The sequence below is a fragment of the Pygocentrus nattereri genome, chromosome 15 (genome assembly GCF_015220715.1).
Source record: "Pygocentrus nattereri isolate fPygNat1 chromosome 15, fPygNat1.pri, whole genome shotgun sequence".
Lineage (NCBI taxonomy): Eukaryota > Metazoa > Chordata > Actinopteri > Characiformes > Serrasalmidae > Pygocentrus > Pygocentrus nattereri.
Window position 1 is genome coordinate 32,646,268 of NC_051225.1, and position 18,057 is coordinate 32,664,324.

The window sequence follows — 18,057 nt, forward strand, 5'->3', positions numbered from 1 at the left end:
GGGGGGAATTGCAGTTGTTACAGTTGCAGCCATTTATGTAAAAATAAACACTTTACTAATAATTTAAGACAATATAGAGAATTTACAGTATGTACACCAGATTTAAGTACTCAAGAATATAGTAAGGTGGCACACACTTGTTGTTATTGCACATATGACCAGCTTCGTATTGAGCTGTTGTTACCTGTTACCATATTTGCTGTTGTTACCTGTTGTTCTGGACTTACGTGCAGTGGGTGAGGGTGAGGCTGTTGTCTTGATGGACACAGTGCTTGCAGAGTCAGAGGTGTTTGTGACTGTCAACAATATCAATAGTAAATGAAGTTTACCAAATGTATTGGAAAATTGTCAACAGTTTCAACAGAACATGAAATGCAACACAAATTTACCAGCTATGACACTTTCTGCATACATACATGAATTTTGGGCTGGTACTGAGGGGAGATAATATGCACAGGGAACTGTACATAAAATCTTTTTCCTTACAAGTATCTGATTTAAGCTCCAGGATAAGTCTACTCAGTTTCAGTTCAAGTGGTCATTTTAGTTCTATGGATGTCTCTACAAAAGTTATTTTTTCTTGAAGGTTTTGTCTTTTTTGTCAAGACATGCACTCAGATGTTTATAGCTATGCACAATGTACTTATTTCTCATACTTAAAGGGCTCAGATAAAAACACTTTATCACTGTACAAAGGAAACTAATATCTCCAAAATGGCAACTTTACAGAAGAAAGAAAAAACGCTATTTACTTTCAGTATAAGATAATGTAAAGAGGTGTTAGTCCAAGCAACTCTGGAGCATTTCTATTGGTCCAATCATCATAAAAGTTCCACACAATGAAAAAGACAGATGCAGCGCTCAAATGATACAGAATGGAGATCCTTGTTTTTGGAAAGAAATAATATTTTACATGTGGAAACTTTACCAAATGTGATTTATTTTGGTTGGTTGTATGTTTGAGTGTTGATGTGCAGAGTTGCTTAGAAGAACTTAGATGTTTGCACTGTTTTCTGTGAGAATAACTTAATTCTTTAAGTTATTTGGGAAGTTTTTACCCATCTATTTCTCTATTTTGCATAATAAATGAATATATTATTACAACTGGACATAAAAACTCTTCCGCCTTGTCCAGTATCTCATTAGAATCTGGGGTTCTTGGATTCAATCCTTCACTCTTCTGTAATTCAGTGATCATCCCAAGGAAAAGGTGTTTGTGGTCTGATTGCCCCCATAAATCAAAAATCTATTACAAGAGCTCTGTGTCATATTTGCTGGTGTTGTTACCTGTTGTGTCAGGTGTAATGGATGAGGGTGAGCCTGCTGTATTGTTGGACCCAGTGCTTGTGGAGTCAGAGGTGTTTGTGTCTGTCAAAAATTCCAAAAGGACATGAAGTGCAATGCAGATTTACCAGCTATGACATTTTCTATATTCATATATAGTTAACTGACACTAGATAATGTATGCAGGAAATTGTATATAAAATATTTCCTTCTGCAATTAGCTGATTTAGACCCAATGGAAGGTCTACTCAGTTTCCGTTCAAGAAGTCATTTGAACTTCAACACCATCCTTAGCAAAGTCATATTAAAATGGTTAACATAAACATATTTTACAAGTGAAAAACTACCAGTTGTAAGTTTTATTTTGGTTGGTCACATATTTCAGTGTTTACACTGGGAGTTTTGTAGAAGAGCCATGTTTTCACTCTTTTCTGTTAGAAATACATCTTCCTTAGTTTCTATCTATCTCTTAGAATCTGGGGTACTCATATTCAGTTCAAGAGGTCTTTTGTAATTCAGTGATCATTCCTAGAAAAGGGTGATTTTTGGTCAGATTGCCCTCATAAATCAACAACAATCTATTGCGACAAGAGTAAAACTCTTATGCTGTATGTATTAAGCAACCCTGTCTCAAATTTTCTGTTGTTGTTACCTGTTGTGCTGAAGTTGCGTGCAGTGGGTGAGGGTGAGGCTGTTGTCTCGATGGACACAGTGCTTGCAGAGTCAGAGGTGTTTGTGACTGTCAACAATTTCAATAGTAAATGAAGTTTAAATGTATTTTTTTTTGGGTTAGTGCTGTTGTTAGTTAATGTGCACAAGAAACTGTACAAAAGATCTTTTGTTCTGTAAGCAGCTGATTTAGATCTTAGGTTAGGTCTACCCAGTTTCAATTCAAGAGGTCATTTTAATTTTGTGACCGACCTTAGAAAAGGTGTTTTTTTCCTTAATGTCTTTCTCTCTTTCTTTCATCAACACATGCCCTGAGATGCTTATTGCTTTGTACAACGTACTTATTTCTCACACTGAAAGACTGCAATAGACATATTACAAAATGTTACAAACCAATTGTAACATTTATTTCAATCGTTCGAGTTGATGAGAGGAGCTACTTAGAAGAGTTATGATTGCAGTATTTTCTGTGAGAAGAACTTATTTCTTCAACTTTCTTTGGTAGTAATATAGCTTTTATCTATCTACTTCTCTATTTAGCATACTACATTAAATATGCAATTCCAGTTGGAAATAAAACTCATCAGGCTTGTAAAGTATTTGATTAGATTTTGGGGTACTTGGATTTGGTTCAAGAGGTCTGATCTCTCTTGTTTTGTAATTAAGAGATCATCCCTAGGAAAAGGTGTTTTTGGTCAGATTGCCCTCATAAATCAACAACTATCTACTGCAGCAAGAACAAACTCTTATACTGTATATATTAGGTAACTCTGTGCCATATTTGCAGATGTTGTTACATGCTAGGAGGACACAGTGCTTGTGGAGTCAGAGGTGTTTCTTTGTATCAATAATTCCAACAGTACATGAAGTGGAATACTTGCTTTAACAGTTTACTCTTTATAGTCACTTATATCATTCCTGCAGCTTGAACTACTGTTAATAATATAAGTAATAAGACGAGCAACAAAACAATAGCAAAGATGAGTTTGATTTTGGCACATGGATGATGCAACATATTTTTGTCCACGCATCAGCGACCTGGCTTCTTATATTCAAATTGACAAACTAATCATAACAAAAGGAGATATCAAGTATGATTTATTACTATGACTGTGATACACTTTTTCATTTTTTTTAAATATATTTTCATGGTAGCATCATTAGAGCAGCAGAATGCTTGCTTCTCTGCAAAATTGATACAGACTTTAGAAGTGAACCAGGTTTGAAAACAGCTTGGTGTTTTTAGAGATGTTAGCTAGCAGAGTTTACTATCTGATGCTGAACCCAATGAAGATATATATAATATTAGCATGACATCAAAAGTGATTTTAGTCAGTGGCCTAGTTGAATTTTGGCATTCATAACGGACAACAATACTTTTTGCCTGAGAACGTTTGGAAGTATAGCAATATCCCTGACTCAACCAGTTATTAAATTTAAGGTGGCAATTACATTTTTACAAGGGTGATAAAGGAGCTACAACACATTTTTTTTCAACAAATGAAATGATCATATAAAGAAACTAGTTGGCGAAAAATCTAACTGATATTATTTATCACTTATCCTAGATGCAGTAAATAGGCCAAGACATATTTGATATCTGACATATTGCTGCTGCAGGAATAAAACCTCCTATCTCCAAAAAGGTAACTTTTCAGGACAAGGAAAAACATTCTCAACTTTTAATGGAAGAAAATGGAGAAATATTTTTTCTGAGTTTACTGACCAATTATGTTGGTCCATTTATCATGGAATTTTGACATAGCATAAAGGGCCACTGGTTTTCAAATTATGTCAAAAAATTAACAACAAAATAAAATGGAGATACAAGGTTTTGTTCCAATAGCCACAGTATACAGCTTTAGTTTACAAAGGGACATAGTAGGCTAATTCTGCTAACTAACACTGGACTTTGCCAACTGTCACCAACCCATCTCTCTAAACACATGTCAAAATCTTTATTTTCTAAATATATATTTGTTTTAAAAATCTATCAAAAAAGCTACATAAACTACTTTAAAAACTGTAAGTAAGCAGCATGGACTGTTTTTAAAAATTTATGCTAGAAGTGGAATGAAATGATCATCTGCACAACATCCCACTTTGTAGTACTCCTCCACTTTCAAACTTGAGCTCAAAGGGGTGTGTTGTATATCACTAAGTAGCTATTCTATTGTGTTTGTTAGCAGAGCTAAGGCTTCATAAATATAAGACAGTTAGAACTTGCATCTCAAATGATGAGAATTTTTTTTTTATTCTAAAATCTACAGCTATTCCAACTAATTTTCTTCATCAATGTTGTCCGTTGTGCTCACATATCTACTGTCATGCCAAATGCAGCTGCATAACCAGCAGGAATAAACAAATACATCTTTTTTTTTTTTTACCATATTTAGAGCTGATTTTTTCAAGTGCTAGCATCAACAGCTCCCACTCCCCACAACAGCGAGACACTATATCTAATTCCCCTTGTACAAGAAGCCGCAGGTATGTCTTCATGAATCCAGGATCAAACAGATGTATGTTTGAGGCTCATCTGTGCTGAAAATGTGGAAAATGTGTGGAAATTGTAATCAGACATTGTTTTGATATTTCGAGCACACTAGCTTAACTTCTCTGTCAAATATTTTTTTCTCTATGTGTTTAAGAATTCATATAGCCCTGCATTTGGTTGTCTTCAGTGGTTCCATTTACTCAGCTTCCCCATCATTCATCTGTTATATGGAGAAACTGATTTTTGTTTTTCTACACTAAAGTAAATCATAACATGTTCTAAACTGCTTTATTTATGATTTATTTGAGTGAAAGAACATGGAGATATGTATGTATTTTGAGTGGGTTGAGATGCAAGTGCATTTCATTTTTCGCCAACTGTTCCTTTAATAAGAATAATATCTGGATCATAGTCAATAAATTTGCAGTTTTGAATTTTAAACTTCAGCCTTTGCTGCTGGCTCACTTGGATCTGCTATATTAGGATTCAGATCAAGAGACCTGGTCACTTTTATTATCCTAAGGAAAGTGTTTAGTTTCTGTAAGAATTCAGAGCTCATGAAGAGATCATAAAGCACATCCATGTGTCAAAACATCATTCAGAAACACATGTTGCATGTACCAAAAAGAGTATGTAGAGAAGACACAACAGCTCATTGTGTGTGGTAAGTTTAGACACCTCTGATTAATTTTTCTTTGATATTTCAAGCAAACCGCACCAGAGTTTGTTTGGAAGCTGTCTGGGATCAATCTCCCCACGAGGTCTTGATCTGCTTTTTTGGTGCATGCATGGTTGTCGTGGTACTGCAGTGTTCTCACTTGGTTTAACAGATTACACTAACAAAGCAATATAACCAAACCTGCCAAGTCTGAACACACCCCAAAGACTGTAAAAATAAACATATGAATGAATGAGGATCATTAACTCTTTTAACAGTTATATTAGTTGTCTGCTTTTCATGCAAGGAATTGAGTGTAGTTTTTTCAGTAGGCACGGCTGAACTTGAATGTTGAAGCATGGAGGTGAGTGGAAGATTGGTGTTTGCACTATTGTCTGTGATTAGAAGAAGCAAAATGAATATATGACTACAAAAGCCATACGGTTACCACAATCATATCTCAACACTGAAATAGCTCACTGAATGCAAAATTAATGTTTTTCCAAAGCTCTGCCAGAAACCTGTATTTAACTGTAATCTTAGGTGAATAGAGAACAACCAATATACATTTAAAACGGGTTCTTCAGGGGTTCTTTTGTAAAGGCAATGGTTATATATAGAACAGAGGCTCCAGACAAATCACGCCTTATGATGTGCAACCGTATTAACCCCTAAATGGCCAGGGCCCACCAGTAGGTCCACAGTTGTATTACACACTTCTACAACCTAAGAATAGTTCAACCAGTTTGCATTGAGTCTTGGTATGTAATAAGCTTGAGATTTTAAAGCATTAAATATTACAGGACAGGCAGTGTTATTATTTTACTACCAAAACGTTCAGATATGACTATATTTGAAGAGTTCATTTGCAAAAATAAATCAAAAATAAGTTGTAAGTTTTATTTTGGTTGGTCACATATTTCAGTGTTTACACTGGGAGTTTTGTAGAAGAGCCATGTTTTCACTCTTTTCTGTTAGAAATACATCTTCCTTAGTTTCTATCTATCTCTTAGAATCTGGGGTACTCATATTCAGTTCAAGAGGTCTTTTGTAATTCAGTGATCATTCCTAGAAAAGGGTGATTTTTGGTCAGATTGCCCTCATAAATCAACAACAATCTATTGCGACAAGAGTAAAACTCTTATGCTGTATGTATTAAGCAACCCTGTCTCAAATTTTCTGTTGTTGTTACCTGTTGTGCTGAAGTTGCGTGCAGTGGGTGAGGGTGAGGCTGTTGTCTCGATGGACACAGTGCTTGCAGAGTCAGAGGTGTTTGTGACTGTCAACAATTTCAATAGTAAATTAAGTTAACCAAATTTATTGGAAAACTCCAGGATAAGTCTACTCAGTTTCAGTTCAAGTGGTAATTTTAGTTCTATGGATGTCTCTACAAAAGTTATTTTTTCTTGAAGGTTTTGTCTTTTTTGTCAAGACATGCACTCAGATGTTTATAGCTATGCACAATGTACTTATTTCTCATACTTAAAGGGCTCAGATAAAAACACTTTATCACTGTACAAAGGAAACTAATATCTCCAAAATGGCAACTTTACAGAAGAAAGAAAAAACGCTATTTACTTTCAGTATAAGATAATGTAAAGAGGTGTTAGTCCAAGCAACTCTGGAGCATTTCTATTGGTCCAATCATCATAAAAGTTCCACACAATGAAAAAGACAGATGCAGCGCTCAAATGATACAGAATGGAGATCCTTGTTTTTGGAAAGAAATAATATTTTACATGTGGAAACTTTACCAAATGTGATTTATTTTGGTTGGTTGTATGTTTGAGTGTTGATGTGCAGAGTTGCTTAGAAGAACTTAGATGTTTGCACTGTTTTCTGTGAGAATAACTTAATTCTTTAAGTTATTTGGGAAGTTTTTACCCATCTATTTCTCTATTTTGCATAATAAATGAATATATTATTACAACTGGACATAAAAACTCTTCCGCCTTATCCAGAATCTCTTTAGAATCTGGGGTTCTTGGATTCAATCCTTCACTCTTCTGTAATTCAGTGATCATCCCAAGGAAAAGGTGTTTGTGGTCTGATTGCCCCCATAAATCAAAAATCTATTACAAGAGCTCTGTGTCATATTTGCTGGTGTTGTTACCTGTTGTGCCAGGTGTAATGGATGAGGGTGAGTCTGCTGTATTGTTGGACCCAGTGCTTGTGGAGTCAGAGGTGTTTGTATCTGTCAAAAATTCCAAAAGGACATGAAGTGCAATGCAGATTTACCAGCTATGACATTTTCTATATTCATATATAGTTAACTGACACTAGATAATGTATGCAGGAAATTGTATATAAAATATTTCCTTCTGCAATTAGCTGATTTAGACCCGATGGAAGGTCTACTCAGTTTCCGTTCAAGAAGTCATTTGAACTTCAACACCATCCTTAGCAAAGTCATATTAAAATGGTTAACATAAACATATTTTACAAGTGAAAAACTACCAGTTGTAAGTTTTATTTTGGTTGGTCACATATTTCAGTGTTTACACTGGGAGTTTTGTAGAAGAGCCATGTTTTCACTCTTTTCTGTTAGAAATACATCTTCCTTAGTTTCTATCTGTCTCTTAGAATCTGGGGTACTCATATTCAGTTCAAGAGGTCTTTTGTAATTCAGTGATCATTCCTAGAAAAGGGTGATTTTTGGTCAGATTGCCCTCATAAATCAACAACAATCTATTGCGACAAGAGTAAAACTCTTATGCTGTATGTATTAAGCAACCCTGTCTCAAATTTTCTGTTGTTGTTACCTGTTGTGCTGAAGTTGCGTGCAGTGGGTGAGGGTGAGGCTGTTGTCTCGATGGACACAGTGCTTGCAGAGTCAGAGGTGTTTGTGACTGTCAACAATTTCAATAGTAAATGAAGTTTAAATGTATTTTTTTTTGGGTTAGTGCTGTTGTTAGTTAATGTGCACAAGAAACTGTACAAAAGATCTTTTGTTCTGTAAGCAGCTGATTTAGATCTTAGGTTAGGTCTACCCAGTTTCAGTTCAAGAGGTCATTTTAATTTTGTGACCGACCTTAGAAAAGGTGTTTTTTTCCTTAATGTCTTTCTCTCTTTCTTTCATCAACACATGCCCTGAGATGCTTATTGCTTTGTACAACGTACTTATTTCTCACACTGAAAGACTGCAATAGACATATTACAAAATGTTACAAACCAATTGTAACATTTATTTCAATCGTTCGAGTTGATGAGAGGAGCTACTTAGAAGAGTTATGATTGCAGTATTTTCTGTGAGAAGAACTTATTTCTTCAACTTTCTTTGGTAGTAATATAGCTTTTATCTATCTACTTCTCTATTTAGCATACTACATTAAATATGCAATTCCAGTTGGAAATAAAACTCGTCAGGCTTGTAAAGTATTTGATTAGATTTTGGGGTACTTGGATTTGGTTCAAGAGGTCTGATCTCTCTTGTTTTGTAATTAAGAGATCATCCCTAGGAAAAGGTGTTTTTGGTCAGATTGCCCTCATAAATCAACAACTATCTACTGCAGCAAGAACAAACTCTTATACTGTATATATTAGGTAACTCTGTGCCATATTTGCAGATGTTGTTACATGCTAGGAGGACACAGTGCTTGTGGAGTCAGAGGTGTTTCTTTGTATCAATAATTCCAACAGTACATGAAGTGGAATACTTGCTTTAACAGTTTACTCTTTATAGTCACTTATATCATTCCTGCAGCTTGAACTACTGTTAATAATATAAGTAATAAGACGAGCAACAAAACAATAGCAAAGATGAGTTTGATTTTGGCACATGGATGATGCAACATATTTTTGTCCACGCATCAGCGACCTGGCTTCTTATATTCAAATTGACAAACTAATCATAACAAAAGGAGATATCAAGTATGATTTATTACTATGACTGTGATACACTTTTTCATTTTTTTTAAATATATTTTCATGGTAGCATCATTAGAACAGCAGAATGCTTGCTTCTCTGCAAAATTGATACAGACTTTAGAAGTGAACCAGGTTTGAAAACAGCTTGGTGTTTTTAGAGATGTTAGCTAGCAGAGTTTACTATCTGATGCTGAACCCAATGAAGATATATATAATATTAGCATGACATCAAAAGTGATTTTAGTCAGTGGCCTAGTTGAATTTTGGCATTCATAACGGACAACAATACTTTTTGCCTGAGAACGTTTGGAAGTATAGCAATATCCCTGACTCAACCAGTTATTAAATTTAAGGTGGCAATTACATTTTTACAAGGGTGATAAAGGAGCTACAACACATTTTTTTTCAACAAATGAAATGATCATATAAAGAAACTAGTTGGCGAAAAATCTAACTGATATTATTTATCACTTATCCTAGATGCAGTAAATAGGCCAAGACATATTTGATATCTGACATATTGCTGCTGCAGGAATAAAACCTCCTATCTCCAAAAAGGTAACTTTTCAGGACAAGGAAAAACATTCTCAACTTTTAATGGAAGAAAATGGAGAAATATTTTTTCTGAGTTTACTGACCAATTATGTTGGTCCATTTATCATGGAATTTTGACATAGCATAAAGGGCCACTGGTTTTCAAATTATGTCAAAATATTAACAACAAAATAAAATGGAGATACAAGGTTTTGTTCCAATAGCCACAGTATACAGCTTTAGTTTACAACGGGACATAGTAGGCTAATTCTGCTAACTAACACTGGACTTTGCCAACTGTCACCAACCCATCTCTCTAAACACATGTCAAAATCTTTATTTTCTAAATATATATTTGTTTTAAAAATCTATCAAAAAAGCTACATAAACTACTTTAAAAACTGTAAGTAAGCAGCATGGACTGTTTTTAAACATTTATGCTAGAAGTGGAATGAAATGATCATCTGCACAACATCCCACTTTGTAGTACTCCTCCACTTTCAAACTTGAGCTCAAAGGGGTGTGTTATATATCACTAAGTAGCTATTCTATTGTGTTTGTTAGCAGAGCTAAGGCTTCATAAATATAAGACAGTTAGAACTTGCATCTCAAATGATGAGAATTTTTTTTTTATTCTAAAATCTACAGCTATTCCAACTAATTTTCTTCATCAATGTTGTCCGTTGTGCTCACTTATCTACTGTCATGCCAAATGCAGCTGCATAACCTGCAGGAATAAACAAATACATCTTTTTTTTTACCATATTTAGAGCTGATTTTTTCAAGTGCTAGCATCAACAGCTCCCACTCCCCACAACAGCGAGACACTATATCTAATTCCCCTTGTACAAGAAGCCGCAGGTATGTCTTCATGAATCCAGGATCAAACAGATGTATGTTTGAGGCTCATCTGTGCTGAAAATGTGGAAAATGTGTGGAAATTGTAATCAGACATTGTTTTGATATTTCGAGCACACTAGCTTAACTTCTCTGTCAAATATTTTTTTCTCTATGTGTTTAAGAATTCATATAGCCCTGCATTTGGTTGTCTTCAGTGGTTCCATTTACTCAGCTTCCCCATCATTCATCTGTTATATGGAGAAACTGATTTTTGTTTTTCTACACTAAAGTAAATCATAACATGTTCTAAACTGCTTTATTTATGATTTATTTGAGTGAAACAACATGGAGATATGTATGTATTTTGAGTGGGTTGAGATGCAAGTGCATTTCATTTTTCGCCAACTGTTCCTTTATTAAGAATAATATCTGGATCATAGTCAATAAATTTGCAGTTTTGAATTTTAAACTTCAGCCTTTGCTGCTGGCTCACTTGGATCTGCTATATTAGGATTCAGATCAAGAGACCTGGTCACTTTTATTATCCTAAGGAAAGTGTTTAGTTTCTGTAAGAATTCAGAGCTCATGAAGAGATCATAAAGCACATCCATGTGTCAAAACATCATTCAGAAACACATGTTGCATGTACCAAAAAGAGTATGTAGAGAAGACACAACAGCTCATTGTGTGTGGTAAGTTTAGACACCTCTGATTAATTTTTCTTTGATATTTCAAGCAAACCGCACCAGAGTTTGTTTGGAAGCTGTCTGGGATCAATCTCCCCATGAGGTCTTGATCTGCTTTTTTGGTGCATGCATGGTTGTCGTGGTACTGCAGTGTTCTCACTTGGTTTAACAGATTACACTAACAAAGCAATATAACCAAACCTGCCAAGTCTGAACACACCCCAAGACTGTAAAAATAAACATATGAATGAATGAGGATCATTAACTCTTTTAACAGTTATATTAGTTGTCTGCTTTTCATGCAAGGAATTGAGTGTAGTTTTTTCAGTAGGCACGGCTGAACTTGAATGTTGAAGCATGGAGGTGAGTGGAAGATTGGTGTTTGCACTATTGTCTGTGATTAGAAGAAGCAAAATGAATATATGACTACAAAAGCCATACGGTTACCACAATCATATCTCAACACTGAAATAGCTCACTGAATGCAAAATTAATGTTTTTCCAAAGCTCTGCCAGAAACCTGTATTTAACTGTAATCTTAGGTGAATAGAGAACAACCAATATACATTTAAAACGGGTTCTTCAGGGGTTCTTTTGTAAAGGCAATGGTTATATATAGAACAGAGGCTCCAGACAAATCACGCCTTATGATATTAACCCCTAAATGGCCAGGGCCCACCAGTAGGTCCACAGTTGTATTACACACTTCTACAACCTAAGAATAGTTCAACCAGTTTGCATTGAGTCTTGGTATGTAATAAGCTTGAGATTTTAAAGCATTAAATATTACAGGACAGGCAGTGTTATTATTTTACTACCAAAACGTTCAGATATGACTATATTTGAAGAGTTCATTTGCAAAAATAAATCAAAAATAAGTTGTAAGTTTTATTTTGGTTGGTCACATATTTCAGTGTTTACACTGGGAGTTTTGTAGAAGAGCCATGTTTTCACTCTTTTCTGTTAGAAATACATCTTCCTTAGTTTCTATCTATCTCTTAGAATCTGGGGTACTCATATTCAGTTCAAGAGGTCTTTTGTAATTCAGTGATCATTCCTAGAAAAGGGTGATTTTTGGTCAGATTGCTCTCATAAATCAACAACAATCTATTGCGACAAGAGTAAAACTCTTATGCTGTATGTATTAAGCAACCCTGTCTCAAATTTTCTGTTGTTGTTACCTGTTGTGCTGAAGTTGCGTGCAGTGGGTGAGGGTGAGGCTGTTGTCTCGATGGACACAGTGCTTGCAGAGTCAGAGGTGTTTGTGACTGTCAACAATTTCAATAGTAAATTACGTTTACCAAATTTATTGGAAAACTCCAGGATAAGTCTATTCAGTTTCAGTTCAAGTGGTCATTTTAGTTCTATGGATGTCTCTACAAAAGTTATTTTTTCTTGAAGGTTTTGTCTTTTTTGTCAAGACATGCACTCAGATGTTTATAGCTATGCACAATGTACTTATTTCTCATACTTAAAGGGCTCAGATAAAAACACTTTATCACTGTACAAAGGAAACTAATATCTCCAAAATGGCAACTTTACAGAAGAAAGAAAAAACGCTATTTACTTTCAGTATAAGATAATGTAAAGAGGTGTTAGTCCAAGCAACTCTGGAGCATTTCTATTGGTCCAATCATCATAAAAGTTCCACACAATGAAAAAGACAGATGCAGCGCTCAAATGATACAGAATGGAGATCATTGTTTTTGGAAAGAAATAATATTTTACATGTGGAAACTTTACCAAATGTGATTTATTTTGGTTGGTTGTATGTTTGAGTGTTGATGTGCAGAGTTGCTTAGAAGAACTTAGATGTTTGCACTGTTTTCTGTGAGAATAACTTAATTCTTTAAGTTATTTGGGAAGTTTTTACCCATCTATTTCTCTATTTTGCATAATAAATGAATATATTATTACAACTGGACATAAAAACTCTTCCGCCTTGTCCAGTATCTCATTAGAATCTGGGGTTCTTGGATTCAATCCTTCACTCTTTTGTAATTCAGTGATCATCCCAAGGAAAAGGTGTTTGTGGTCTAATTGCCCCCATAAATCAAAAATCTATTACAAGAGCTCTGTGTCATATTTGCTGGTGTTGTTACCTGTTGTGTCAGGTGTAATGGATGAGGGTGAGGCTGCTGTATTGTTGGACCCAGTGCTTGTGGAGTCAGAGGTGTTTGTATCTGTCAAAAATTCCAAAAGGACATGAAGTGCAATGCAGATTTACCAGCTATGACATTTTCTATATTCATATATAGTTAACTGACACTAGATAATGTATGAAGGAAATTGTATATAAAATATTTCCTTCTGCAATTAGCTGATTTAGACCCAATGGAAGGTCTACTCAGTTTCCGTTCAAGAAGTCATTTGAACTTCAACACCATCCTTAGCAAAGTCATATTAAAATGGTTAACATAAACATATTTTACAAGTGAAAAACTACCAGTTGTAAGTTTTATTTTGGTTGGTCACATATTTCAGTGTTTACACTGGGAGTTTTGTAGAAGAGTCATGTTTTCACTCTTTTCTGTTAGAAATACATCTTCCTTAGTTTCTATCTATCTCTTAGAATCTGGGGTACTCATATTCAGTTCAAGAGGTCTTTTGTTATTCAGTGATCATTCCTAGAAAAGGGTGATTTCTGGTCAGATTGCTCTCATAAATCAACAACAATCTATTGCGACAAGAGTAAAACTCTTATGCTGTATGTATTAAGCAACCCTGTCTCAAATTTTCTGTTGTTGTTACCTGTTGTGCTGAAGTTGCGTGCAGTGGGTGAGGGTGAGGCTGTTGTCTCGATGGACACAGTGCTTGCAGAGTCAGAGGTGTTTGTGACTGTCAACAATTTCAATAGTAAATTAAGTTAACCAAATTTATTGGAAAACTCCAGGATAAGTCTACTCAGTTTCAGTTCAAGTGGTAATTTTAGTTCTATGGATGTCTCTACAAAAGTTATTTTTTCTTGAAGGTTTTGTCTTTTTTGTCAAGACATGCACTCAGATGTTTATAGCTATGCACAATGTACTTATTTCTCATACTTAAAGGGCTCAGATAAAAACACTTTATCACTGTACAAAGGAAACTAATATCTCCAAAATGGCAACTTTACAGAAGAAAGAAAAAACGCTATTTACTTTCAGTATAAGATACTGTAAAGAGGTGTTAGTCCAAGCAACTCTGGAGCATTTCTATTGGTCCAATCATCATAAAAGTTCCACACAATGAAAAAGACAGCTGCAGCGCTCAAATGATACAGAATGGAGATCCTTGTTTTTGGAAAGAAATAATATTTTACATGTGGAAACTTTACCAAATGTGATTTATTTTGGTTGGTTGTATGTTTGAGTGTTGATGTGCAGAGTTGCTTAGAAGAACTTAGATGTTTGCACTGTTTTCTGTGAGAATAACTTAATTCTTTAAGTTATTTGGGAAGTTTTTACCCATCTATTTCTCTATTTTGCATAATAAATGAATATATTATTACAACTGGACATAAAAACTCTTCCGCCTTGTCCAGTATCTCATTAGAATCTGGGGTTCTTGGATTAAATCCTTCACTTTTGTAATTCAGTGATCATCCCAAGGAAAAGGTGTTTGTGGTCTGATTGCCCCCATAAATCAAAAATCTATTACAAGAGCTCTGTGTCATATTTGCTGGTGTTGTTACCTGTTGTGTCAGGTGTAATGGATGAGGGTGAGGCTGCTGTATTGTTGGACCCAGTGCTTGTGGAGTCAGAGGTGTTTGTGTCTGTCAAAAATTCCAAAAGGACATGAAGTGCAATGCAGATTTACCAGCTATGACATTTTCTATATTCATATATAGTTAACTGACACTAGATAATGTATGCAGGAAATTGTATATAAAATATTTCCTTCTGCAATTAGCTGATTTAGACCCGATGGAAGGTCTACTCAGTTTCCGTTCAAGAAGTCATTTGAACTTCAACACCATCCTTAGCAAAGTCATATTAAAATGGTTAACATAAACATATTTTACAAGTGAAAAACTACCAGTTGTAAGTTTTATTTTGGTTGGTCACATATTTCAGTGTTTACACTGGGAGTTTTGTAGAAGAGCCATGTTTTCACTCTTTTCTGTTAGAAATACATCTTCCTTAGTTTCTATCTGTCTCTTAGAATCTGGGGTACTCATATTCAGTTCAAGAGGTCTTTTGTAATTCAGTGATCATTCCTAGAAAAGGGTGATTTTTGGTCAGATTGCCCTCATAAATCAACAACAATCTATTGCAACAAGAGTAAAACTCTTATGCTGTATGTATTAAGCAACCCTGTCTCAAATTTTCTGTTGTTGTTACCTGTTGTGCTGAAGTTGCGTGCAGTGGGTGAGGGTGAGGCTGTTGTCTCAATGGACACAGTGCTTGCAGAGTCAGAGGTGTTTGTGACTGTCAACAATTTCAATAGTAAATGAAGTTTAAATGTATTTTTTTTTGGGTTAGTGCTGTTGTTAGTTAATGTGCACAAGAAACTGTACAAAAGATCTTTTGTTCTGTAAGCAGCTGATTTAGATCTTAGGTTAGGTCTACCCAGTTTCAGTTCAAGAGGTCATTTTAATTTTGTGACTGACCTTAGAAAAGGTGTTTTTTTCCTTAATGTCTTTCTCTCTTTCTTTCATCAACACATGCCCTGAGATGCTTATTGCTTTGTACAACGTACTTATTTCTCACACTGAAAGACTGCAATAGACATATTACAAAATGTTACAAACCAATTGTAACATTTATTTCAATCGTTCGAGTTGATGAGAGGAGCTACTTAGAAGAGTTATGATTGCAGTATTTTCTGTGAGAAGAACTTATTTCTTCAACTTTCTTTGGTAGTAATATAGCTTTTATCTATCTACTTCTCTATTTAGCATACTACATTAAATATGCAATTCCAGTTGGAAATAAAACTCGTCAGGCTTGTAAAGTATTTGATTAGATTTTGGGGTACTTGGATTTGGTTCAAGAGGTCTGATCTCTCTTGTTTTGTAATTACGAGATCATCCCTAGGAAAAGGTGTTTTTGGTCAGATTGCCCTCATAAATCAACAATTATCTACTGCAGCAAGAACAAACTCTTATACTGTATATATTAGGTAACTCTGTGCCATATTTGCAGATGTTGTTACATGCTAGGAGGACACAGTGCTTGTGGAGTCAGAGGTGTTTCTTTGTATCAATAATTCCAACAGTACATGAAGTGGAATACTTGCTTTAACAGTTTACTCTTTATAGTCACTTATATCATTCCTGCAGCTTGAACTACTGTTAATAATATAAGTAATAAGACGAGCAACAAAACAATAGCAAAGATGAGTTTGATTTTGGCACATGGATGATGCAACATATTTTTGTCCACGCATCAGCGACCTGGCTTCTTATATTCAAATTGACAAACTAATCATAACAAAAGGAGATATCAAGTATGATTTATTACTATGACTGTGATACACTTTTTCATTTTTTTTAAATATATTTTCATGGTAGCATCATTAGAGCAGCAGAATGCTTGCTTCTCTGCAAAATTGATACAGACTTTAGAAGTGAACCAGGTTTGAAAACAGCTTGGTGTTTTTAGAGATGTTAGCTAGCAGAGTTTACTATCTGATGCTGAACCCAATGAAGATATATATAATATTAGCATGACATCAAAAGTGATTTTAGTCAGTGGCCTAGTTGAATTTTGGCATTCATAACGGACAACAATACTTTTTGCCTGAGAACTTTTGGAAGTATAGCAATATCCCTGACTCAACCAGTTATTAAATTTTAGGTGGCAATTACATTTTCACAAGGGTGATAAAGGAGCTACAACACATTTTCAACAAATGAAATGATCATATAAAGAAACTAGTTGGCGAAAAATCTAACTGAAATTATTTATCACTTATCCTAGATGCAGTAAATAGGCCAAGACATATTTGATATCTGACATATTGCTGCTGCAGGAATAAAACCTCCTATCTCCAAAAAGGTAACTTTTCAGGACAAGGAAAAACATTCTCAACTTTTAATGGAAGAAAATGGAGAAATATTTTTTCTGAGTTTACTGACCAATTATGTTGGTCCATTCATCATGGAATTTTGACATAGCATAAAGGGCCACTGGTTTTCAAATTATGTCAAAAAATTAACAACAAAATAAAATGGAGATACAAGGTTTTGTTCCAATAGCCACAGTATACAGCTTTAGTTTACAACGGGACATAGTAGGCTAATTCTGCTAACTAACACTGGACTTTGCCAACTGTCACCAACCCATCTCTCTAAACACATGTCAAAATCTTTATTTTCTAAATATATATTTGTTTTAAAAATCTATCAAAATAAGCTACATAAACTACTTTAAAAACTGTAAGTAAGCAGCATGGACTGTTTTTAAAAATTTATGCTAGAAGTGGAATGAAATGATCATCTGCACAACATCCCAATTTGTAGTACTCCTCCACTTTCAAACTTGAGCTCAAAGGGGTGTGTTGTATATCACTAAGTAGCTATTCTATTGTGTTTGTTAGCAGAGCTAAGGCTTCATAAATATAAGACAGTTAGAACTTGCATCTCAAATGATGAGAATTTTTTTTAATTCTAAAATCTACAGCTATTCCAACTAATATTCTTCATCAATGTTGTCCGTTGTGCTCACGTATCTACTGTCATGCCAAATGCAGCTGCATAACCTGCAGGAATAAACAAATACATCTTTTTTTTTTACCATATTTCGAGCTGATTTTTTCAAGTGCTAGCATCAACACCTCCCACTCCCCACAACAGCGAGACACTATATCTAATTCCCCTTGTACAAGAAGCCGCAGGTATGTCTTCATGAATCCAGGATCAAACAGATATATATTTGATTTTTCGCCAAACTGTTCCTTTAATAAGAATAATATCTGGATCATAGTCAATAAATTTGCAGTTTTGAATTTTAAACTTCAGCCTTTGCTGCTGGCTCACTTGGATCTGCTATATTAGGATTCAGATCAAGAGACCTGGTCACTTTTATTATCCTAAGGAAAGTGTT

General features: G+C 34.8%; 1 protein-coding gene across 32 annotated transcripts in view; it reads right to left on the reverse strand.

The window, feature by feature from the left end:
* Window positions 1-18,057, reverse strand: part of ptprc (protein tyrosine phosphatase receptor type C) — a 52,682-nt gene that overhangs the window by 27,149 nt on the left and 7,476 nt on the right. For 8 of the 32 annotated variants that reach the window (XM_037545065.1, XM_037545059.1, XM_037545060.1 and 5 more), the window contains exons 5-11: window positions 15,352-15,438; window positions 14,703-14,783; window positions 13,784-13,870; window positions 13,135-13,215; window positions 7,219-7,299; window positions 1,288-1,368; window positions 228-296 (exon numbers count right to left, since the gene is read on the reverse strand). The exons of 4 other annotated variants lie outside the window; for them this stretch is intronic. In XM_037545065.1, coding sequence (XP_037400962.1) covers window positions 228-296; window positions 1,288-1,368; window positions 7,219-7,299; window positions 13,135-13,215; window positions 13,784-13,870; window positions 14,703-14,783; window positions 15,352-15,438 — 567 coding nt within the window. The remainder of the gene's footprint in view (window positions 1-227; window positions 297-1,287; window positions 1,369-7,218; window positions 7,300-13,134; window positions 13,216-13,783; window positions 13,871-14,702; window positions 14,784-15,351; window positions 15,439-18,057) is intronic. 20 more of the 32 variants (XM_037545069.1, XM_037545064.1, XM_037545052.1 and 17 more) reach the window with 12 other exon arrangements.